The 26,519-nt window shown below is 40.2% G+C and overlaps 1 protein-coding gene across 1 annotated transcript in view; it reads left to right on the forward strand.

The window, feature by feature from the left end:
• Positions 1 to 26,519, forward strand: part of Dcdc2c (doublecortin domain containing 2C) — a 122,863-nt gene that overhangs the window by 54,039 nt on the left and 42,305 nt on the right. The window contains exon 4 of the mRNA XM_045143510.1: positions 8,551 to 8,679. Within this exon, the coding sequence (XP_044999445.1) occupies positions 8,551 to 8,679 (129 nt within the window). The remainder of the gene's footprint in view (positions 1 to 8,550; positions 8,680 to 26,519) is intronic.

Raw genomic sequence — 26,519 nt, forward strand, 5'->3', positions numbered from 1 at the left:
GAGGTGTCTGTCTTTAGCAGTGAGGTAGGTTTCTTGAAGACAGCAGATTGAGGGGTCTGATTTTCTGATCCACCCTGTTAGCTTATGTCTCTTGATGGCTACATGAAGGCCATTAATATGTAGGGTAATAGCTGTGAGGTTTGATTTAATACCTGCCATATTGTGTTGGTTTATGTGGTTTGGTGGTTTCCTGGTCTTTGTCGTTTTTGTGCCTCCTTGAAGTTAGATTATTGAGATCTGCTTCGTTTAGGGACTTGAGCTTGGTTATTTGATTCTTCCATGTGGAGTATTCCCTAAAGTACTCTCTGTAGGTTTGGCCTTGTGTTCGTATAGTTGTATAAATGAATTTTATCATGGAAAGTTTTTCTTTCACCGTCTATTATGAGGGATACTTTTGCTGGGTAGATTAGTTTGGGTTGGAAGCCATAAATTCTTAGAGTTTGCAGTGTTCCATTCTAGGCCATTCTGGCTTTCAGTGTTTCCATTGAGAAGTCTGAAGTAATTCTGATGCAGTTTCCTTTATATGTAACATGTTGTCTCTCCCTAGCTGCCTTTTGGACTTTCTCTTTGTGATTGATGTTTAGAGTCTTAATGATAATATGTCTTGGAGAATTTCTGCTTTGGTCCAGTCTGTTTGGAGTTTGCCAACTTCTTGTAACTTGACGGGACTTTCTTTTGAGAGAGTGGGAAAGTTTTCTGTAACAATTTTGTTGGGTAAGTTCTCCATGCCTTTGGTCTGTATTTCTTCCCCTTCTGATATTCCCATGATCTGAATGTTGGGATGCTTAAGGGTTTTCCTCAGTTCCCCCTATGTTCTGCTCACAGAAATTTTTGAGCTTGTTGATACTTTTGGACTCATGAACCCTTTCTTCTATTTTGTTTTACAGTTCTGAGTTTCTATCCTCTGCATGGCTGACTCTGTTGCTGAGAGCTTGTGTAGTTTTGGGCTTGTTCAATTTGGTTCATATTTTCTACTGCTTTTTTATGTATAGTTTCCAACCCTCTGTTCCATGTCATTTTCTGCTTTTCTTAATGCTTCTTGGAGTTCGTATTTTTTTTTTTAAATGTCTTCATTGTCCTTAGCCAGCTTGTTATCGAGGTCCTCTTTTCTTCCCTCTCATTCAGATCATTAACTGTCTTAGGAACCCTTCCTGGTTCTTTTCTAATCAGTCTAATCTAGTGAGCAAACCATTCATACAATTATTATTGGCCATTGTTGAGTTTCTTCAAGTTGTGCTATTTGCTTGGCCAGGATTGCATAATTTGTTTCTTCATTTTGGGATTCTGATCCTATTGTCTCTTCTGTGTTTTGATTAGAGACATCTGTGGGATTGGGCAATGTAGCTGGATTTACTTGCATCTGATTTTTTTTTTTTTTGTGCTATTCCTTTTTTGCTGTGGTCTGCTCATCACAATGTTTCAGAAATCCTAGGGTATGGAACACTAACCGGCTGGCCAGGGGTTGTGGGGGTGGCAGTGAGTGGTACAACATTACCCATGGAGTTCAGAAAGGCTAGGGTAGAGACATGAGCCTGGGTCCCTTTTCCTAGTTGGGAGGGGGCAGCAGCAGAGACTGGGATGGCGATTGCGTGCTGGGCTCAGATGTACTGGGCTGCAACTGCGACTGGGCAGGTGATCGCCTAAGGTGGTCAGCAAGGCTGGGCAGGAATGGCGGCTGGGCGGGCTGATGGCGCGCAGGGGACAGCAAGCCTGGGAAGGATCAGCGATAGCACTGGCCGACGGGACAGCAAGGCTGGGTGGGAATGACAATTGCGTGCACACTCAGGTGTCCACAAGGCTGGGCAGGAATGGCGTGTGGGTGTGTGTGGGTCAGCAAGGCTGGTCGGAACAGCGATCGTGCAGCCTGCGGGGGTCCACAAGGCTGGGCTGGAATGGCGATCGTGTGCCCCCACGGGAGTCTGCAAGGCTGGATGGGAATGGTGATCGCATGCCTCCTGGGGTCCACAAGGCTGGGCAGGACCGCGATTGCTGCTGGTTTCCGTAAGGCTGGGTTGGAATGGCCATGCGAGGGGTGGGGGTTAAGCAGGGCTGGGTGGAAATGGCCGTCGCATGGGTCGGCGGGTATCAGCAAGACAGCAAGGCAGGGCGGAATGGTGACTGGGACTCCAGGTTGTGTCCATGGAGCTCTGCCTGGTGGTGGGAACACCTAGTGCAGAGGACCTAGCTTGCTAGCTTGGAGGGCTGCTTGATGGGATTGGGGGACTGGTGGGCTCCCCAAGAGTGTGGGAATTAGTGGATTCCCTTTTTAGCTCATATACACCCTCCCACTGGAAGCCTACTAGTCAGCAAATCCCTAACAAAAAATATTCCCCCCCAACCTTAAGGGTCTTGCCTTTTCTTCCCCTTGAGTTGAGATGAGGTTAGGCGGACACCATCTTGACCAGAACTCCTGTTGTGAAAGTATTCTATTAGGCTGGTCGGAGCAAAATACTGTCAAATTCTAACATTTAACTGAGAAATATACACATTCAATTAAAACTGCAAGACAGTATCTATGCAACAGTGGGGTTTTAATTTATTTATTATTTTTTTAGAGAGCGAGAGAGACAGAGAGAGAGAGAGATGGAGGGAGGGGGGGAGAGAGAGAGAGAGAGAAAGAGAGAGAGAGAGAGAGAGAGAGAGATAATTGGTGGGAAGCTCCAGAAGCTTGCTCCACTTAGTGGGCATGTAAGACCTTGCGTTTGCCTCACCTTTTGTGCATCTGGGTTATGTGGGATCTTAAGAGTGATTGATCCTGGGTCCTTAAGCTTTGCAGGCAAGTGCTGTAGCCACTAAGCCACATCTGCAGCCCACAAGTTGTGTTTAAAACAAACAGATAATCTAACAAAGTTACAGTCCCTATGGGTGTATGTTTATCCACACCTTTAATTCTGTCAACTGGGGTGTTGAAATTTCTGTTCTATAATGGGTTCTATGTCAGCCTGGAACTGCCTGAGACCCTGCCCCCAAGAAAGACAGAGGAAGCAGGCAGTAGAATAAATCAGGAAATATCCAAAGCAATGCAAGTCAAACCCAAAACACAGCTTATTTTTATTGTTGTTGTTGTTTATTTTTATTTATTTTAGAGCGACACAGAAAGAGGTAGAGAGAGAGAGAGAGAGAGAGAGAGAGAGAGAGAGAGAGAGAGAGGGAGGGAGGGAGGGAGGGAGAAAGGATGCGCCAGGGCTTCCAGCCACTGCAAACGAACTCCAGATGCATGTGCCCCCTTGTGCATCTGGATAACGTGGGTCCTGGGGAATCAAGCCTCAAAGTGGGGTCCTTAGGTTTCACAGGCAAGCGCTTATTTTATAATGGTAGAGTCAACCATTAGCACATCAATCTCATCTAACACATGACCTGCCCTGACATGAACGGTGTGATTACCACTTCTCTTGCTTTCACCTCTCCTTGTTATAGGTGGGCTAGTGTTATAAATCCAGCTTTGCATGGGTCCTATGGATCTAAACTCAGGTACAATTGCTTCCATAGCAAGCACTTTATCCTCAGAGCCATCTCAGCATTTCCTCCACTTTTAATGATACTAATTTGTTGAGGTAATAGCAGTGCTTCTGGAAGTTTTTCCACGTGGAGCCCATTTTTGACTGGGATATTAACTTTTGTCCTGAGTATTCCATAGCACACCAGGTTTCCAGATTTTAGAAGTAGGGAAGTTAAGACCCAGAGTCGAAGTTGGATGTCCATTTGTTTAAAGAACACTGCCACCCTGCAGCATATATTAAGTATATTTTAAGTATGCCCTCAGGGGTATTTCCCAGTGAGGAAATGAGTGATTCAGACTATCCTAGAATAATTTCTAGAGACCATGGCCTCTGTCCTCAGTATGGAGATCTTTCCAGTTCAACTCAACTTGTACTTTGAATAGATTTCCATGGACAAGTGTTAGTGGTGCTTTGCCCCAGTGTGAGAGAACAGGCATCTAGCCCAAAATATGACAATATACTCATGGCTCATCTATTATCCAACCACAATAGACTGTGATTACCTGAGCATAGTGGTGGCAATAGGGATAAAAGCAAGCCTGGATTTCTTCCAGTCCAGTGTCATTGACATCTCTCTGAGAAAAACTGCTTGCTTCTGATACTTCCTGCCTGGATTTTAACAGACAACAGGGAAGTATAGGAGAAAGGATACCATAGCAGGGAGAGAAACACAGACTTTGGAGTCAGGTGGACTTGGCTCTCCACTGAGCTTCTCTGTGACCTGTGGAAGCCACTTACCCTCTGTGAGCCTCTTCATCTAGATTAAAGGATAGCAATATACCTGGGAAGTATGGAGTAAACAACAGCTGCCATCATCAGCCACTGGCTGAAATTCATTCCTAGAGCCATATGCTGTTTTCAACTTCAAAGATTTAAACTCTTTCCCATTTAAAAATATTTTTTTCCTGTCAAACATTAGGTGTGCATTGATAATTTGTGCCTCCCATTTCTTACCTACTTGTAAATTATTTTTTTCATGTAGACAAACTTATACCTATGGTAAATGTACAGTTGTGAAGGTAGCAACAAGGAAAATATTCTTTCCACTTGACACCCCCAGTTCTCTAGCAGTTTCCTGGAGGCAAATTATGCTGTCTGTCTAAGCAGGCCAAGTGGACATGTTACTATCCCTTTACTGTTTTTCTCTGGATAACTTACCTTGGTGATTTTTTTAAAATCAGCACGTACTGATATAATGTACCTTGTGTCCTAAAGTTGAAGTTGATAAACACGAGCATTTGTTTCACAGTGATGGGTTTGATGTGTGCCCTTCTGTCACCTCTCCATTGAGGACTTCTGGGGAGACAGGGGTAGTTTAGATGAGGCTTCTCGAAGCACTGAGATTGACAGTTCGACCCTTAGACACACTTTGGAATTGCAAGGGCATCTGGATTCTACCAGTGAACTTTGGAAACATATTAGGCCTATCTCTCCTCTGAACTTGAGGTCCCTAATTTAAAAATTGGAGGTTATATGCATCACTTTTCTTTTACCTTAAATTTCTGAAGAATTGGTGCAGGAATGGCTTAGCAGTTAAGATGTTTGCCTGCAAAGCCAAAGGACCCTGGTTCTATTCCCCAGGACCCATGTTAGCCAGATGTACAAAGGGGCACACGCATCTGGAGTTCATTTGCAGTAGCTGGAGGCCCTGGTGTACCCATTCTCTCTTTCTCTCTCTCTACCTCTTTCTCTGTCAAATAAATACATAAATAGAAATAAAATATTAAAAAATGTAAGATTCTAAAAATGAATGAAGAATAAAATTCCAAAAAACCTCCCCAGGTATGTTGCTCCTCAGAAACAACCACTGATAAAACAAAGACAATGCTGACTTTATGTTTATTGGGCGGGAAGGACTTGACCAAACACAATGAATATTGATACCATTTCTACCAAGTTCTCTTTCTTTTTTTTTAAAAAAATATGTTAATGGTTGGGCGTGGTGGCACATGCCTTTAATCCCAGCATTTGGGAGGCTGAGGTAGGAGGATCACTGTGAGTTTGAGGCCAGCCTGAGATTACATAGTGAATTCCAGGTCAGCCTGGGCTAGAGTGAGACCATACTTTGAAAAATCAAAAAAATATTTTATTTATATATGAGAGAGAGAGAGAGAGAAGAAGGAGGAGGAGGAGGAGGAGGAGGAGGAGTAGGAGGTGGTGGTGGTAGAGGAGGGGAGGGGAGGGGAGGGGAGGGGAGGAAGTAAGTTCCAGGGCCTTTAGCCACTACAAATGAATTCCATATGCATACACCATCTTGTGCATGGGTACTGGAGCATCAAGCATGGGATCTTAGGCATCACCGGCAAGTGCTTTAACCACTAAGCAATCTTTCCAGCTCCCAATAATTCCCTTTCTTTAGCTTGCTGACCTTTTCTTAAATCTTTTTAAAATTTATTTTTTATTTTTAGTGTATTTTTTTAAAATTTTCTTTTTCTTATAAAATATGTTTTAAATTATTTATTTATTTATTTGAGAGCGACAGACACGGAGAGAAAGACAGATAGAGGGAGAGAGAGAGAATGGGCGTGTCAGGGCTTCCAGCCTCTGCAAACGAACTCCAGACGCGTGCGCCCCCTTGTGCATCTGGCTAACGTGGGACCTGGGGAACCGAGCCTCGAACCGGGGTCCTTAGGCTTCACAGGCAAGCGCTTAACCACTAAGCCATCTCTCCAGCCCAAGTGTATTTTTATTACATAGGGACATACTTAGTATGTAAACAACACATGTTGGCACCATCCTTTCCCTCATCCCTGCCCCTTTTCTGAAGAGGTGCTCCTTGTTGCAGGGAATTTTGCAGAAGAGAGGGCGGAATGATTGTTAGAGCTTGCTGACATTTTTGCAAAAAACATTCATTGTGTTTGACCATGGACCTCCTGCCCCATAAACATAAATCCAACATGGTCTTTGTTTTTATAAACAACTGTAGAATAAGTAATATCTTCACATCAAATCTGTGTCCATGTTCTGTGGGGTGGTTTTGTGGAGGAGAAGGATTGAATGTGGCTGTTGCATTTTCCTATCTTGTTGCAGTTTCCTCAGGAAGACCCTGCTAATGTTCATGATATCAGCAGTGTATGGGTGTACCTATTTCTCAACACTCACTATTAGGGACATACAAGGATATAATAAAAATTTAAGCAAAGTACAGTATGATAGTATTAAAATACTTTTATTATAAGAAATCTCTATTATTTAGAAAGACTTGGCATAAGCCATCTAGGAAAAACAATTACTGGAAAAAATCATGGCCATTCTTTAATGTGATAGAAATGGTATAGTGAGGAACTAGGCAGATCATTTCTTCCTATGGGTGACTTGGAGCATTGTTTTTGTTTTTTTTTTTTTGTTTTTTTTTTTTTGAGGTAGGGTTTTACTCTAGGTCAGGCTGACCTGGAATTTACTCTGTAGTCTCATGGTGGCCTTGAACTCATGGCAATTTTCCTACCTCTGCCTCCCAAGTGCTGGGATTAGAGGCATGTGCCACCATGCCTGGCATCAATTTCTTAAATACGGTAGAGGCTACACTCTGTGTTGATTACAAATCTCTTTTGCCACAGAGTTTGGCAGAGAAAATGGGTTCTGTCTGTTGGGACAAATATATTAAATACACTGAGAAAAAGATATATATTTATCAAATTCTAAGTTATATGCATTTAAGGAAATAAAAACACCCATAGCAACAGTAATAATAATATAACTAAATTAAAAGCTAGAACTTTGCTGAGATTATGCACTGTTAGGATAGACTAAGACCAATAAGCCTTATGTTTTATAGCTCTGTTTTTGAGTCAGAGTATGTTATGTTGTCCAGGCTGGCCTGAATCATAGACACTTTTCACCTCAGCTTCATCAGTGATGGGATTAAAAGTATGCAGTACTGCACTGTCTTATTTTGCCTTATCTAATGTTAGAATTTATTTATTTAATGTTAAAACATTTAATTTTACCTTATTTAATAGTTAACAAAAGTTGGAAACTATTTCTACATGATGGTGATTTGTGTTGTACAGCACCCATGAACACAGGAGAACTAGTAAGCTTGACTGGGTTTTGAATCTCTGCTAAGTATTTGTTCCCCTCCCTCACAACAATAATCCATTCAACCCATTTAGGTTAAACAATATCACCTTAGCACGTTGGGAATGAAACCAGGTGTTTCTGTCACCTGTGCAGAGGCTTACACATCATTTTGAATGGGATTCTGTCTCAGCTCTGGGGTAGAGAACTAAATGACAGTTGCATTTCTCAAGACAATTTCTCCTTTAGTTTTCCAAATGGACACAATATTCTTTCATTTTTACCAATCATAGATGATGAAATATATCTTAAATTTTTTATTTATCAATTAAAAATTTATTTATGACTTCCATGGTTATAGACAATAAACCAAGATAATTCCCTGTCCTCCCTCACTTTCCCCTTCACACATACACTCTCCATCCTATCCCCTACCTCTCTCAATTAGTATTTCTTTTATTTTTATGACTTCATCTTTTCCTCCTATTAAGAAGGTCTTGTGAAGGTAGTTCTAGGTACTGCAAGGTCATGGATTTAAAGTCCAATTTTTGCATTGTAAGCAGTCCTGTTTTTCCTTTGGCTGGAAGTATATCTTTCAAGAAGTAAAATTTTGTCCAATTCATTTGGTCAACCTGTGCTTATATAAAAAGGTACTTTCTGGGCTGGAGATGTGGCTCAGTTGGTAAGGTGCATTCCTAGCATGCATGAAACCCTGGGTTCAATTCCTAGAATTGTAGAAGCTGGGTGTGGTGGCTCACACCTGTAACCCCAGCACTTGGAAATTGTGGGCAGGAGAATCAGAAGTTAAAAAGAAACCTTGTCTCAAAAAAGTGCTTTCCTTCATCACTATTATATCTCCAGGCTTGAAGGTGCTTTGTACCACTATTGTAATCCTCTGTAAATTTTGGAGTATGTTAAGAAACTGATAAGTGAATCAAGTTATTTTTGCATTTCTGTAATCATGTGAGTTTTTTTTGTGTTTTCCCCTTAAATTTAAGGCAATAACAAACGTTTTTTCTTCTTATTCTTACAGTGTTTTCACAAATGGAAGATTATTTATCCCACCTATAAAAATTATTATACCCAAATTCAGCCTGTCAGATTGGGATTGTGTGCTGGCCATGATTGGAGAAAAAGTCTTTCCTCTAGGAGGTGTTCGAAAGTAAGGAGGTCTTAAGTAAGGGTTAGGATTGGAGGGGAGAACTGGGATGAGCATTTTCTGCCTGGACTAGGAAGGTCTAAAATGCCTCACCGTCAACCCTAATCTTAAATATTCAAAGATGATATTTTCTCAATTTTTGTAGCATCTTTATTTCAAACCAGTTTTATGAATTTATTCAATAAACCAATGAGCACTGACTATGAGCTCCAGCATTACAAAAAGACCTTGCTGGCCTGGAGGCTCTACTTTGGTGGGAGGTGAGCAGTTAGTTACAGCTGCAGGGAGGGTGCCTGAAGTTTGGGGGTCCACATGGGAAACTGGTCTTTAAAAATTTTTACTTTATTTATTAGAGACATACACACAAAGAAAGACAGGGAGAGAATGAATATGGATGTGTTAGGCCTCTAGCCACTGCAAAAGAACTCCAGATACATGTGGTACCATATGCATCTTACATGGGTACTGGGGAATTGAACCTGGGTCCTTAGGCTTTGCAGGCAAGTGCTAAGCCACCTCTCCAGCCAGGAAACTGGTATTTGAAACAAGATTTGGCAGATGAGTGCAGAAATTGACTCCATGGGGCAAATGAGCTTTAAGGAGTCAGCACAACGTAGCAGCTTTAGCCATGGCTCTTGGTTCAGGTCTGCTTTCTATAGTTTCTGTCTTCATGATCTAACTTACCCTTTTAACTTCTTAATGCATTTTTCTCATATAGAAAATTGAAAGTAGCAATAGTACCTATTTCCAAGAGTCATAATGTATTCAGTGCTTGATATAAAGCATGGTGTACTGTAACTGATAATGGCAAGTGGCTGTGATAATGAGAGTTGGTGAGCTTGGATAAGTATGATGTATGGGAGACATGTCAGTGTGTACAACTCAGCACTGTGGTAACAGGATTTCCAAAGTTGGAGCATTGTTCCAAGAAGATCTATAGCTAGACAAAGCACTTGTTGCCTTATGGCCGCTAAGTCCCATTTTTGTGTGGAAAAAGGTTCTATGTGGAGGGTATTATGTAAGATTGTAGGATGAGGCAAGAGATGGAAGCCAGGTCATGTACTGTGGCAGTAATGTGGCATGGCTTTTAGTTTTAATGGCACAAATAGTGAGAAGATGTGGCAAGATATTTCTGTAAAATAAATCCAAGAGAGCCAGATGTGGTCATGCATACCTGTGATCAATCTCAGCACCTAGGAGGCAGAAGCAGGAGGATCAGAGGTTAAAGACTAGTTTGTATATATAAGATCTTGCCTCAAAAAACTGAAAAAAATAAAAGATGCCCAAAGAGATCAGGAACAACTATAGTTATATTAGGTCAGATAGGCCTTAAGTAAAAAGCTGTAAGAGACAAAGAATATCATGCAATGAGAAAGGGTTCAATTTATCAGGGATAAATAATAATTATAATTAGTGAACATAATAGTAGAGCATGAACATGGAGAAAGCAAATGGTAACTTAAGTTAAAGGAGAAATAAACAGCAACACATACGTTGCAGTCAGCTCCTCATTGCTGGGACAGACACCCAACCTGAAGCAGCTTATTTCAGGCTTACAAATTCAAGGGTAACACCATCAATGGCAGAAGAAGCTGGCTCACTTGCATAGATCAAAGCAGAGAGACATCACCAAATAGCAAGCAAGCACCAACAAACATGAACAGCCAGAGCTCCAAAGTTCTCCCCATACATCTAGGGCTGGGCTCAAGATTTGCTGCAAGCATACCTTCGGGCTGGACTCCAAGATCACCCCAGTGACATGCCCCTTGTATTATGGATCTGTCTGCTAGGAGTTCCTGTTATAAGCTCAATTAAAAAAAATACCTGAGTCTATGGAGCCAGTTATTCCATTTATTACAACATAATAGTAGGCAACTTTAGCATATCGCTTTCTAAGAAACATTGGAACTAAACTATGGGTTAGCTCAGATATCCTAGAAGCTGAATATAGACTTTTGTGTAAGAGCATCAGAGTATACATTCTTTAATAGGACACAGGGAACATTGTCCTGAATAGGCAGCAAGGCCATGAAGCAAATTTAAGGATTCAAACTCCTATAAGGTATCTTTTCTGATTGTAATATATGAAACTAGAATTCAATTACAGGAAATAATTGGAAAATTAAAAATAAGCTTGGGCTGGAGAGATGGCTTAGCTGTAAAGGCGTTTGCCCACAAAGCTAAAGGACACAGGTTCAACTCCCCAGGACCCATGCAAGCCAGATGCACAAGGTGGTGCATGTTTCTGGAGGTCGTTTGCAGTGGCAGGAGGCTCTGAGTGCCCATTCTCTATCTGCCTCCTTCTCTTTCTCTCTCAATAAATAAATAAAAATATTTTAAAAACAAACTCCAGATGCATGCACCAGAGCCTCCAGCTACTGCAAATGCACTCCAGTTGCATCCACTAGCTTGTGCATCTGGCTTATGTGGGTACTGGAAAATCGAGCCTGGGTTGTTAGGCTTTGCAGGCAAGCATCTTAACTGCTGAGCCATCTCTTCAGCCCTCATTTGATATTTTGATGGTTGCTGGTCTGACTGCAGTGAGATGGAATCTCATAGTCATTTTAACTTGTATTCCTCTGATGAGTAGAGATGTTGAACATCTCTTTAGATGTTTAATGGCCACTTGCATTTCTTCCTTTGACACCTTTGTTCAATTCCATGCCTCTTTTTTTTTTTTTTGAGTGGGTGCTTGTTTTTTTATTGTTGAAATTTTAAATTTATTTGTAGATTCTAAATGTGAAACCTTTGTCAGAGGTATAACTGATGAAATTTTCTCCAAGTCAGTAGGTTGTCTGTTGACTGTGTTGATGGTTTGCTTATCCATGCAATAGATTTTTAATGTAGTGAGGGCCCAGTTGTTGAGTCTTTATCTGATTCCCTGGGCTAGTGGAGTCTTCTTCAGAAAGTCATTCCCTAAAGCTATCTCTTGGAGTGTTCTCCCTACTTTTTCTTCTACTTGTTTTAGAGTTTCAGGTCTTATATTGAGGTCTTTAATTCATTTGGAGTTGAATTTTTGTGCACGGTGAGAGGAGGGGGTCCAATTTCTATTTTCTACATGGGGCTACCAGTTTCTCCAGCACCATTTGCCGAAGATGCTGGTTTTGCTCCAGTGAGCATTTTTAGCTCCATTTTCAAAGATCATGTAGCTGCAGTTACTCAAAGTCTTACCTGGATTTTCAATTCTATTCCAGTTATATATGGGCCTGGTTTTATGCCAGTATCATGCTGTTTTATTAGTATGGCCTTATAGTATAACTTGAAATCTGGTACTATGTAGAAAAGCAGTGGTGAGAGTGGTCAGGACCAACGGATCCTGAGCCTTGGAGGGTGTGATAGAGATGTCTCAGTGCTGAACACTCCACTGTCACTTCTCAGCACTATGGTGAATTTTGACTCATCCCTGTGGTTACCATCATCTTCAGAGAGAAGCTTCTATAGCCAAAAGTGAGAGTAGCGTTGGCACATCAGTATAAATATAAGAGAATGTTTAGAGGGAAGTTTGGTGTGTATAATATATGCATTTAGCCAGACAGTACCAGGTGTTGCTCCCTTATAGCTCATGACCTCCTGAGCCATAGGGTTTTGACTAGGATTTCACTACCAGGCATGTATTTTCTTCCATGGAGTGGGCATCCAGTCCAATTAGAAAACATTCTTTTCCCCCTGTAACAGACATGCCACTACTGCACCAGTTGGCATAGCTGGCCTGGTTGGCCAATCTCAAGACTACAGGGTCCACTGCTGTTTAACCCCATTGATATCTTCTCTCCCCCAATAGGCTGCATACTACATAACTCTTTCTAGCATTCTGATAGATACTCAACAGGGAGGTGGTTTCTAGCTCAGCTTCAGCTTGATTTCTCAGTGACCTGTAGCCCAAGCATGTGCAGTTTTCAGCACTATGGTCTTACCATACAGTTCTGGTGGGCAATTAAGATCCTTGGCAATATGCTAATGTTTGGGGGGCACCAGGGACCTCCCTGGCTAATAACTCACTGGATGGTGTCCCATGGCCAATAACTCATTAGAAGGTATTCCACCTCAGCACTGAAAGTTTTTCTAATAACAACCTATGGCTTCTGGGTATACCATTATCCCTGGCCAGAGGATACTTATGCCCATACTTTTTCTCTTAAAAACACACATATATATTTGGCTAACAAAGAAGTAGGTATCCATATGGCTTATTCATAACATCTTAAATTTTGATTAACTCCTCCCACTCATTCCTTTACTCTGTCCATTCCCTGGATCCCACTTAGACTATTACACCCTCAATAATCTGCCTTTCTACTTACATATCTACCATACCCTTCCATATCCTTCTACTCTTGTAGCCCCTTTCTAGATTTCTGGCCTCTAATACTGACTTTGACTCCAACTCACATAAAAATCTAACCATTTGTAGTTAGAATCCACATATGAAAAATAACATGCAGTGTTTGACTTTCTGGGCCTGGGTTGGGTTACCTCACTTAGTATAATTCTTTCCAGATCCATTCATTCCTCAGCAAATTTAATAAGCTTATTTTTCTTTACCACTGAGTAGAACTCCTTTGTATACATTTATCACATCTTCATTAGCCATTCACCAGTTGAAGGGCATCTAGGCTGGTTACATTTCTAATCTATTGGGAATAGAGCAACAGTAAACATAGATGAGCAAGTATCTCTAAGGTAGTGAGTGGAGTCTTCAGGGTGTATGCCAAAGAGAGGTATAGGTGGGTTCTATAGAAAATCTATTTTAGCTATCTCAGGAACCTCTACACCAATTTCCACAATGATTATACCAGTTTAGATTACCATCATCAATGCAGAAGGGTTTCTCCTTTGCACACCCCCAGCAGCATTTATTGTCATTTGTTTTCTCGATGATAGTAAAACCACTTCTTTTTTTAAAAAAATTATTTATTTATTTATTTGAGAGCGACAGAGACAGAGAGAAAGACAGATAGAGGGAGAGAGAGAGAGAGAGAATGGGCGCACCAGGGCTTCCAGCCTCTGCAAACGAACTCCAGACGCGTGCGCCCCCTTGTGCATCTGGCTAACGTGGGACCTGGGGAACCGAGCCTCAAACCGGGGTCCTTAGGCTTCACAGGCAAGCGCTGAACCGCTAAGCCATCTCTCCAGCCCAAAACCACTTCTTCTTAAGTAATTTCACAAAACTGAAAAGGAAGGACTGCTCCCTGACTCCTATGGAGTCAGCATTACACTAAATCCAAAACAAGACAGACACACAAGATGAAAATTACAGACCAATATTCCATAGTAAACTTAGATCCAAAATTTATCAATAAAATCTTTGCAAATAAATCCAAGAACACATCAAAAGTCTCACTTGCCTCAGTCCATACAAATAGACTTAAGAATAGAAATCACACAATCATCTCAATATATGCAGAAAATGCCTGTGATAGTGTACAACATCTCTTCTTTAAAAACATTTTTTTTTTTTTAACGGGTTCATCCTTCTCTCAGAGATCTTTTTTTTTTTTTAATTTTTATTTATTTATTTGAGAGCGACAGACACAGAGAGAAAGACAGATAGAGGGAGAGAGAGAGAATGGGCGCACCAGGGCTTCCAGCCTCTGCAAACGAACTCCAGACGCGTGCGCCCCCTTGTGCATCTGGCTAACGTGGGACCTGGGGAACCGAGCCTCGAACCGGGGTCCTTAGGCTTCACAGGCAAGCGCTTAACCGCTAAGCCATCTCTCCAGCCCTAAAAACATTTTTTATTGAAAACTTCCATAATTATAGACAATAACCCATGGTAATTCCCTCCCTCTCCCACTTTCCCCTTTGAAACTCCACTTACCATCATATCCCTTGCCCCTTTAAATCAGTCTCTTATATTTTGATGTCACCTTTTCCTGCTATTATGATGGTTTTGTGTAGGTAGTGTCAGACACTGTGAGGTCATGCATATCCAAGCCATGTTGTGTTTGGAGGAACATGTTGTAAGGAGTCCTACCCTTCTTTTGGCTCTTCCATTCTTTCTACCACCTCTTCTGCATTGGACCCTTAGCCTTGGAAGGTGTGATAGAGATATTTCAGTGCTGAACACTCCTCTATCAGTTCTTCTCAGCACCATGGTGCCTTCTGAGTCATTGAAAGGTCATCACCATCTGAAAAGAGAAGCTTCTCTAACCAAAAGTGAGAGTAGCATTAATATATGGGTGTGAACATCAAGAGAAGTGCTTACTGGGCATTTTGGTAAAAATAGTACATGATGTCCACAATGGCTGGACCAGACTGCATTCCTATCAACAGTGTAGAAGGGTTCCTCTTTTTCCACATCCTCACCAACATTTATTATCATTTGTTTTCATGTTGGTAGCTATTCTGACAGGAGAAGGATGGAATCTCAAAGTAGTTTCAATTTGCATTTCCCTGATGACTAGGGATGTAGAACATCTTTTTAGATGTTTATATGCCATCTGTACTTCTTCTTTTGAGAACTCTCTATTTAGTGCCAAAACCCATTTTTAATTGGTTGTTTGATTACTTATTATTTAGTTTTGAGTTCTTTGTATATCCTGGATATTAGTCCTCTGTCAGATGTATAGATGGCAAAGATTTTCTCCCATTCTGTAAGTTGCCTCTTTGTCTGTTCAGAGTCCTTTGCTGTACAAAAGCTTTGTAATTTCATGAGGTCCCAGCAGTTGATCAGTGGTTTTATTTCCTGAGCAATTGGGGTTGTATTCAGAAAGTCTTTGCCAATACCAATATGTTGAAGTGTTTCCTCTCCTTTTTCCTCTAGCAGTTTCAGAATTTTGTGTCTGATATTAAGGTCTTTGATCCATTCAGATTTAATTCTTGTACATGGAGATAGATAAGGACTGATTTTCATCCTTGTACACATAGATAACATGTTTTCCCAGCACTATTTGCTAAAGAGGCTGTCTTTTCTTCAATAGTATTTTTGAATTTTTGTTGAAGATCAGATGGCTGTAGCTACCTGGACTCACATCTGGATCCCCTGTTTTGTTCTGTTGATCTACATGTCTGTTTTTGTGCCAGTACCATGCTGTTATTTTTAATTTTTTTAAAAAAATTTGTATTCAGTGAATACAATCAAGTTGTTGCCATTGTTAGCCTGCTCCCTGTCCTACCCCCTCCATAGGGACCCTCCTTGTTGGGGTATAGGGGTTGTGCATTATGGGGTTAGCCTTTAGTTTTGGGTAGGAGGAGATGTCTCTGTGTGTAGCTCTGACATTCTTTCTGGGCCCTCTTCCACAAATTTCCCTGAGACATTTTGGGTTCATATTAGATCTGCTTCCTTGTTGAGAACTTGGGTGCCTCTGTGTCTCTGGATGTCATTTGGTAGGGGTTGATTGTTCTCTGTGTCTATCTCCTTCACCGTTGTGCTGGTTCCAGGTTCACCAAGAAAACAGCGTTCTGGCATGTTTGCCCAATTATTCTTAGTTTCACCTGGGGCCCTTTTGAGGTATGATAGGGTGGTTCTGTCCTTAGGATCTGCATCTATCTGAAAATGACAAGCAGATTCTCCAAAGGAGAGTAAAGTTAGCACCAAGTAAATGTGTTTTTTAGAGAGAGTTTGGAGTAGAGTGGGTTCATTTTTGGAAATGGTTATGACTTATTTCCCAGTTCCAGCTATGGGTTATGTTCCACTGAGCAGATCAGTTAGCCAAATCCAGAGCAGCTGGTTTCCCACTATGGCTATGCACCACTATTGCACTTATATGAGCACCATGTCAGGTTGTTTGATGCTAAGTAGGTTAGACAATGCTGTGCTTGAACAAATATTGGTCTTTATCCCCCAGTCGCTCATGTAGCACCTTCAGGCCCTAGATGTGCTAACTGTCTGGGGACTGACTCTCTTTGAGCTTCCAGCCATGTCACTCCATGATACATACCAACAATGTATGGTGTCTTCTGCAGTAGGGTCTTACCACTAACCTATGGTGGGTCCTCAAGCACTCTCTCATAAATCTGTTCTTTTGGGAAACCTTGTAGGTCTCTGTGATCAAAAGCTAATTGTGGATGATATCTACCTGCTGGCACTGAGAATTACAGGTCAGTGCTCAAAAAGAGAAGGAAGAGCCAGATAAGTGATATAAAAGAGATAGAGAGATGAGAGAGAAGAGAGAGGAGGGAGGGAGAGGGAGAGGGAAAGGGAGAGAGAAAGGGAGAGAGATGCAGAAATAGGAGGCAATAATGAACAATTTTCATCATACCCTCTCCAGGGTCTTGTGAATCCAGTGTTCCCTCTAAGGGCCTGGTGGAGGGCCAACTATTTGGTTTGTCTTTTAGGATGTAGAGTTTTATGGTACCATTGCCTCTTGGGTCCTGTTTTGTGGACTCCTCCCTTCTTTACTGTCCCCTCTCTCCCTACCCTCCCTATTGGCTGGACCTCAAGATGCTGGGTAGATATGTTGGCAACTTGAGTAGATTGAGGTTAGGAGCTGTAGATGAGTGAGACTGTGTGGGTATTATATTTCTGTGATTGGGTGAGTTCACTGAGAATAAGCTGTTCCAGGTTTGAACAGTTTTCTTCAAATTTCATTGTGTCATTTTTCCTTACTGCGGTGTAGAATTCCATCATGTAGATATACCACTTCTTACTTATCTATTCCTGTAATGATGGACATCTGGGTTGATTCCAGATCTTGGCTATTATGAATTGAGTAGCTACAAACATGGTTGAGCAAATCTCTCTGAGCTGAGGTGCCAGGGTCCAGCCATGGCTTGAAGGAGGGTCCCTGAAGAGAGGTGTGAAAGGGAGCGGCACAATAATGACTCGAAGTCAAGTTCTGGTGCAAGCTGATAGGCTAATGCTGACAGCAGCTGAGTTTTTCCATCTCTCTCTCTCTGCTTTTCTGTTTCTGTTTTTTTTTTCTTTTTCTCTTTTATTTGTCTATTTCTTTGTTCTCTGTTTTTCCCTGCTTCTATACTTCTATGCTTCTATGCTGCCAGAGCTCTTAGCCTCAGTCTTTTATTTTCTGATCACGTTATACAAGAACAAACTTCAAGAAAGGTACAGTTTCACAGAATTCATACAAACATTTTTTAATTCCTTTTCATCAAACAATCCCATAATTATTCACATCAAGTAAAGTCATTAGGCCCCTATAATGATTAACTGTTTTCATATTTTCCCCATGTATGTGCGGTTAAGCACTTGTGATTTCCTGAACTTGTACTTTCAGTTATTATATTAAAGGTGAGAGACAAAACAACCACAAATGGGGGTTCCCATCATTAATCATTGATCCAATAGATCCATTTATCCCTCAATCATTTATTTCGAGTTTTCCTTTTCATGTCTCTCCAATACTTAGACTTTTGTCCCCCCAATTGAACTCTTTCTGTCTTTGGTTGTTTTTCTGTAAGTATTCTTGGCAAAGAGTCATAGTTTGCTGCAATTGCCAACATTTAGAAAAATTAGTCATAGAACAATTTTTACATTGTTCCAGGAGGTTCATTGTTTCCTCCTAAGTGTACTGTACTCCATGCCTGACTTTAATTAAGGCCTTTAAGGAAAACAATTATCTGTGACCCATTTTGTTGTTTTCCAATTCTATGCCAGAGCCTCTTTCAGATACATTGACCAACACTTCACTAGCACCTGTTTTTACTGGAAAAGTAAACTTAGAGATTGGGATACCAAGTGAAAGACAGAGAAAGACAAACATTATACAGAAAACCACAGATATCTGTAGCATAGAGAGCCAAAGATTTTTCTATTGAGGGGCCACATTGGACTTGAAGGAAGAGACAGCTGGGCTGGAACTCTCATGCAGTTCTTCAGCGCTTGATTCCTCATGATCCTGAAATGGCATGCTTGCCGTCTCTGGCACTGAGGCATGGAGCTTTTAGGGCACATGCCCAGTAAGGGAATAACTGGGTCTGTTGGTAATGCTATAGTCAGTTTTTTAGGAGTCTCCATATTGTTTTCCAAGTGGTTGTACCATCTTATATTCCCACCAACAGTGGGTGAAGGTTCCTATTTCTCCACATCCTCACCAGCATTTGTTTGGATTTGATTTTTGATGTTTGCTATCTTTACTGGGGTAAGGTGGAATCTCATAGTTGTTTTAATTTTCATTTCCCTGATGATTAGGGATGATGAACATTTCCTTAGGTGTGTGTTTGCCCTTTGTATTTCTTCCCATGTGAATTGCCTGTCCAGTTCTTTGCCCCATTCTGTGAGTGGGTTATTTTATTGTTTAGGTCTTTGAATTCTTTGTAGATTCTAGGAATTAGGCTTCTGTCAGTTGGATATTCAACAAATATTTTCTCCCATTCTGTAGGAAATCTATTGGTTCTGCTTATTGTATGTTTGTCTGTGAAGACTTTTCAGCTTCATAAAATCCCACTGGTTGACTGATTGTTTAAGATATTGTGCTGCTGTTTTTCCCCCCCTCAGGAAGTCTTTTCTCATTCCTAAATCATGGAATGTTCCTCCTAACTTTTCTTCTAGTAGTAGTCAAGTTTCTGGTGTTATATTGAGGTCTTTGATCCATTTGGACTTGATTGTTGTACATGGCAAGATGTATGGATCAAGTTTCAATTTCTTGTATATGGTTATTCAGTTTGTCCAGCACCATTTGTTGAAGATGCTATCTTTTTTCCAGCCTATATTGTTAGGGCCTTTGTCGAATACCAAGTAGCTATAGCTACTTGACCCAAAGTCTGGGTCCTCAATTCTATTCCAGTGATCTATACTCCTGTTTATATGCCAGTACCATGCTATTTTTGTTTTATTTTATTTTTTATAATTTATGTTTTTTTTGTTAATTACTTCTGTACTCAGTGAATGCAGTCAAGTTGGTACCATTGTTAGGCTCGTCCATGTCCTACCCCCTCCCCCTGGCCCCGCTTGTTGAGGTTTATAGGTCATGCATTGTGGAGTTAGCCCACAGTTATGGGTAGGAGAAATGTCTCTGCAAATCATGACCCAATGTGTGGCTCTGACATTCTTTCTGCTCCATCTTCCACAAAATTTCCCTGAGCCATGTTGGGTTCATTTTTGGTCTGCTTCAGTGATGAGGTGTTGGGAGCCTCTGTGTCTCTGGATATCTGATTTGGTAGAAGTTGATCTCTGTGTTGATCTTCTTCACCCTTGTGCTGGTATCCAGTTCACAAAGAAAACAGCATGCTCCCTTGCTTGTTTCCCCAGTTGTTCTTAGTTTCAGCTGGGGCCCTTTTGAGGTATGATGGGGTGATTCTTTCCTTAGGATATGCTTCTATCTGAAAAAGAGAAGCAGATTTTCCAACAGAGAGTAAAGTTAGCACCAGACAAATAGGATAATCCTTATTTTTTTTTTTTATAGAGAATTTAATAGGTGTAGACCCTCTTGAGCCCCAGATTGGGGTAGCTTGATATTGGAGATTGGGCTCATGTTTGGATATGGTTCTGACTTGTTTCCCAGCTCCAGCTATGGGTCATGTTCCACTGAATGGATCACTTAGCCAAGTCAAGTTGGTTTCCTACCATGGCTGTGCACCACTATTTCACTTGTGTGAGCATCATGACAGGTTATTTGCTGCTAAGTAGGTTACACCATGAGTTGTTTGGACAGATATTGGTCATTTTCCCCAGTTGTCCAGGTAGCACCTCTGACACTAGACACACTAAGTGTCTGGGGACTGACTGTCTTCCAGCTTCCAGCCATGTCATTCCATTTTACATGTCAACCACATATGGTATCTTCAGCAGTAGGGTCTTACCACTAACCTTTGGTGGGTCATCAAGGTCTCTGACAGAAATCTGTTTTTATTTTAGGAAACATTTTAGGTCTCTCATGATAGACACATGCTTGTATGGGAATTACAAGTCAGTGCCCACTAAGAGAAGGAAGAAAAAGATAACTAATATAAAAGAGTTAGAGAGAAGAGAGAGAGAGAGAGAGAAAGAGACAGAGAGAGAGTGAGAAAAAGAGAGAAAGAGAGCAGTAGAAGATTAAGGTCAGTCTTCACCATACCCTCCCAGTGCCTTGTGGCTCAGGTGTTCCCTCTAAGGGCCTGGTGAAGATTCAACCATTTGGTCTGCCTTTAAGGATGTAGAATTTTATGGTACTATTGCTGTTTGGGTCTACATTTGTGTCCCTCACCACTCTCTTGTACTCCCTTCCCTCCCCACCCACCCTATTGTCTAGTCCTCGAGGTGCTTCCTGGGTATGTTGGCATTTTGGGTAGATTCAGGTTAGGTGCTGTAGATGAGTGAGACTATGTGGCAATTATCTTTCTGTGATTGGGCAATTTCACTGAGAATGATCTGTTCCAGGTCCAACCATTTTACTTCAAATTTCATTGTGTCATTTTTTCTTACTGCTGTGTAGCATTCCATTGTGTAGATATACCACATCTTAGTTGTCCATTCTTCTAGTGGTGGACATCTGGGTCGATTTCAGCTTTTAGCTATTATGAATTGAACCACTACAAATATGGTTGAGAAAAATCTCTCTGGGTTGAGGTTTAAAGGTTTTAGGGTACATGCCCAGTAAGGGAATAACTGGGTCTCTTGGTAACTCTATAGTCAGCTTTTTTAGGAGTCTCCATATTGCTTTCCAAAGTGGTTATACCATCTTACATTCCCATCTACAGTGGATGAGTGTTCCTAATCCTCCACATCCTCACCAGCATTTATTTTCATTTGATTTTTTGATGTTTGCTATCCTTACTGTGGTAAGGTGGAATCTCATAGTTGTTTTAATTTGCATTTCCCTGATGATTAGGGATGATGAACATTTTCTTAAGTGTGTGTCTGCCATTTGTATTTCTTTGTCTCTGAACTGCCTGTACAGCTCTTTGCCTCATTTTTGAGTAGGTTGTTTGACTTTTTTTTTTTTTAACTCTTTTAAAAAAATTTTTATTTATTTATTTTCTTTTTTTTAAATTTTTATTAACATTTTTCATGATTATAAAATATATCCCATGGTAATTCCCTCCCTCCCCACCCCCACACTTTCCCGTTTGAAATTCCATTCTCCATCATATTACCTCCCCATTACAATCATTGTAATTACATATATACAATATCAACCTATTAAGTATCCTCCTCCCTTCCTTTCTCCACCCTTTATGTCTCCTTTTCAACTTACTGGCCTCTGCTACTAAGTATTTTCATTCTCACTCAGAAGCCCAGTCATCTGTAGCTAGGATCCACATATGAGAGAGAACATGTGGCGCTTGGCTTTCTGGGCCTGGGTTACCTGACTTAGTATAATACTTTCCAGGTCCATCCATTTTTCTGCAAATTTCATAACTTCATTTTTCTTTACCGCTGAGTAGAACTCCATTGTATAAATGTACCACATCTTCATTATCCACTCATCTGTTGAGGGACATCTAGGCTGGTTCCATTTCCCAGCTGTTATAAATTGAGCAGCAATAAACATGGTTGAGCATGTACTTCTAAGGAAATGAGATGAGTCCTTTGGATATATGTCTAGGAGCGCTATAGCTGGGTCATATGGTAAATCAATCTCTAGCTGTTTTAGGAACCTCCACACTGTTTTCAACAATGGCTGGACCAGATTGCATTCCCACCAGCAGTGTAGAAGGGTTCCTTTTTTTCCACATCCCCGCCAACATTTATGATCATTTGTTTTCATGATGGTGGCCAATCTGACAGGAGTGAGATGGAATCTCAATGTAGTTTTAATCTGCATTTCCCTGATGACTAGTGACGTAGAACATTTTTTAGATGCTTATATGCCATTCGTATTTCTTCCTTTGAGAACTCTCTATTTAGCTCCATAGCCCATTTTTTGATTGGCTTGTTTGATTCCTTATTATTTAACTTTTTGAGTTCTTTGTATATCCTAGATATTAATCCTCTATCAGATATATAGCTGGCGAAGATTTTTTCCCATTCTGTAGGTTGCCTCTTTGCTTTTTTCACTGTGTCCTTTGCGGTGCAAAATCTTTGTAATTTCATTAGGTCCCAGTGGTTAATCTGTGGTTTTATTGCCTGAGCAATTGGGGTTGTATTCAGAAAGTCTTTGCCAAGGCCAATATGTTGAAGGGTTTCCCCTACATTTTCTCTAGCAGTTTCATAGTTTCAGGTCTGATGTTAAGGTCTTTAATCCATTTGGACTTAATTCTTGTGCATGGCGAGAGAGAAGAATTTATTTTCATCCTTCTGCAGATATTTATCCAGTTTTCAAAACACCATTTGCTGAAGAGGCTGTCTCTTCTCCAATGAGTATTTTTGGCATTTTTATCGAATATCAGGTGGCTATAGCTACTTGGGCTTACATCTGGGTCCTCTATTCTGTTCCACTGATCTACATGTCTGTTTTTGTGCCAGTACCATGCTGTTTTTGTTACTATGGCTCTGTAGTATAGGTTAAAATCAGGTATGGTGATACCACCAGCCTCTTTTTTGTTGCTCAGTATTATTTTAGATATTCGAGGTTTTTTGTGATTCCAAATGAATTTTTGGATTGTTTTTCTATTTCTATGAAGAAAGCCTTTGGAATTTTGATAGGGATTGCATTAAATGTGTAGATTGCTTTAGGTAAGATTGCCATTTTCACAATATTGATTCTTCCAATCCAGGAACAAGGGATGTTTCTCCACTTTCTAGTGTCTTCTGCAATTTCTCGCTTGAGTGTTTTAAAGTTCTCATTGTATAGATTCTTTACTTCCTTGGTTAGGTTTATTCCAAGGTATTTTATTTTTTTTGATGCAATTTTGAATGGGAGTGATTCTCTGATTTCATCCTCTGTGTGTTTGTTGTTAGCATATATGAAGGCTACTGATTTCTGTGTATTTATTTTGTATCCTGCTACATTGCTGTAGGTTTTGATCAGCTCTAACAGCTTGCTAGTAGAGTCTCTAGGGTCCTTTATGTATAGTATCGTGTCATCTGCAAATAATGATAACTTGATTTCTTCCTTTCCAATTTGTATCCCTTTTATGTGTGTCTCTTGCCTTATTGCTATGGCTAAGACTTCCAAAACTATATTAAATAAAAGTGGAGACAGTGGACACCCTTGTCTTGTTCCTGATTTTAGTGGAAAAGCTTCCAGTTTTTCCCCATTTAGTAATATGTTGGCTGTAGGCTTGTCATAAATAGCCTTTATTATATTGAGATATGTTCCTTCTATTCCCAGTCTCTAGGACTTTTATCATGAAGGGATGTTGGATTTTGTCAAATGCTTTCTCTGCATCTAATGAGATGATCATGTGATTTTTGTCCTTCAACCCGTTTATGTAATGTATTACATTTATAGATTTGCGTATGTTGAACCATCCCTGCATCTCTGGGATAAAGCCTACTTGGTCAGGGTGAATGATCTTTTTGATATACTCTTGTATTCTGTTTGCCAATATTTTGTTGAGAATTTTTGCATCTATGTTCATGAGGGAGATTGGACTGTAATTTTCTTTTCTTGTTCTATCTTTGCCTGGTTTTGGTATCAGGGTGATGCTGGCCTCATAGAAGGAGTTTGGTAGAATTCCTTCTTTTTCTATTTCCTGGAAAAGCTTAAGAAGCAATGGTGTTAGCTCTTCCTTAAAAGTCTGGTAAAATTCAGCAGTGAATCCATCCGGGCCTGGGCTTTTTTTAGTTGGGAGATTATTGATAACTGCTCGGATCTCCATGTTTGTTATAGGTCTATTTAAGTTATTAATCTCATTTTGATTTAATTTAGGTAGGTCATATAGATCAAGGAAATCATCCATTTCTTTCAGATTTTCATACTTTGTGGAGTATATGTTTTTATAGTATGTCCCTATGATTTTTTGAATTTCTCTGGAATCTGTTGTGATGTTACCTTGTTCATCTCTGATTTTATTAATTTGTGTCTCTTCTCTCTTTCTTTTGGTCAGATTTGCTAAGGGTTTATCAATCTTGTTTATCCTTTCAAAGAACCAACTCTTTGTTTCATTAATTCTTTGGATTGTTCTTTTTGTTTCTATCTCATTAATTTCTGCCCTAATCTTTATTATTTCTTCCTGTCTACTAATTTTTGGTTTGCCTTGTTCTTCTTTTTCCAAGGCTTTAAGGCGAAGCATTAGGTCGTTTACTTGCGACCTTTCTAATTTCTTAATATAGGCACTTAAGGCTATAAATTTACCTCTTAGAACTGCCTTCATTGTGTCCCAGAGATTTTGGTATGTTGTATTCTCATTATCATTTGACTCTATAAATTTTTTGATTTCCTTTTTGATTTCTTCATTGACCCACTCATCATTTAGTAGTGTATTGTTTAGTTTCCATGATTTTGTGTATGCTCTATAGCCTTTCTTGCTACTGATTTGTAGTTTAATTCCATTGTGGTCAGATAGAATGCAAGGAATTATTTCAATTTTCCTGAATTTGTTAAGATTTGCTTTGTGACCTAATATATGGTCTATTTTAGAGAATGTTCCATGTGCTGCTGAAAAGAATGTATATTCTGCAGCCTTTGGATGAAATGTCCTGTATATATCTGTTAGGTCCATTCCTTCTATGACCTCATTTAGTCCAGATGCCTCTCTGTTTATTCTTTCCCTGGATGACTTGTCAATTGATGAGAGTGGGGTGTTAAAGTCACCCACCACCACTGTGTTTGGTGTTATCTGTGACCTTAGTTCTAATAGTGTTTGTTTGACGAATTTGGGAGCCCCCATGTTAGGTGCATATATGTTTAGGATTGTAATGTCCTCCTGTTGGAGTGTGCCCTTAATCAATATAAAGTGACCTTCCTTATCTTTCTTGACTAACGTCGGACTAAAGTCTACCCTGTCTGATATTAGGATAGCAACCCCTGCTTGTTTTCTAGGCCCATTTGCTTGAAACACCGTCTTCCAACCTTTCACCCTAAGATAGTGTCTATCCTTTGTAGAAAGGTGAGTTTCTTGGAGACAACAAATTGTAGGATCCTGCTTTTTAACCCAGTCTGCAAATCTATGTCTTTTCGTTGGGGCTTTGAGACCGTTGATATTAAGAGAGATTATTGAAAGGTGTGTATTTATGTTTGCCATTTTTGTGTGTGTGTGTGTTACTGGTTCTACCTGTGCTCTCTTCTGTTAACTGGTATTTGAGTATAGCTTGTTTTTTCTAGGTTCCTTATATGTGTGCTTTTCCTTTTGTTCAGCATGGAGGATTCTATCAAGTATTTTCTGTAGAGCTGGTTTTGTCTTCAAATACTCCTTTAACCTGCTTTTGTCATGGAATGTCTTTTTTTCTCCATCTATTTGAATGGATAACTTTGCAGGATAAAGTAACCTTGGTTGACAGTTGTTATCTTTCAGAACTTGGAATATATCACTCCAAGCCCTTCTGGCTTTAAAAGTTTGTGTTGAATAATCTGCTGTAATCCTGATGGGCTTGCTTTTGTAGGTAACTTGATTTTTCTCTCTAACTGCTTTCAATAATTTTTCTTTGGTTTGTGTGTTTGGAAGTTTGATTATAATATGGCGAGGGGAGGTTCTTTCTGGGTTTTGTCTGGCTGGGGTTCTAAAGGCTTCCTGTATCTGTATTGGCACCTCTTTCCCAATTTGGGGGAAATTTTCCTCTATGATTTTGTTGAAGATGCCTACTATGCCTCTGGAGTGGAGTTCTTCTCCTTCTACTATGCCCTGAATTCTTATATTGGATCTTTTCATAGTGTCCCGAATATCTTGAAATTCCCACTCATACTTTTCTATAAGTTTGTCTTTCTCTTTGTTGGACTGCATTAGGTCTGCCACTTGATCTTCTAGCTTAGATATTCTGTCCTCTCCCTCATCCATCCTACTGGTGAGATTTTCTACAGAGTTTTTTATTTCATTAACTGTGTTCTTCATTGCTAGTAATTCTGACTGGTTTTTCTTTATTATTTCTATTTCCCTATTTATGTCTTGTATTGCCTTCTTTATTTCATTAAATTGGTGTCCTGCCT

This window comes from Jaculus jaculus, chromosome 2, assembly GCF_020740685.1.
Source record: "Jaculus jaculus isolate mJacJac1 chromosome 2, mJacJac1.mat.Y.cur, whole genome shotgun sequence".
Taxonomy (NCBI): Eukaryota; Metazoa; Chordata; class Mammalia; order Rodentia; family Dipodidae; genus Jaculus; species Jaculus jaculus.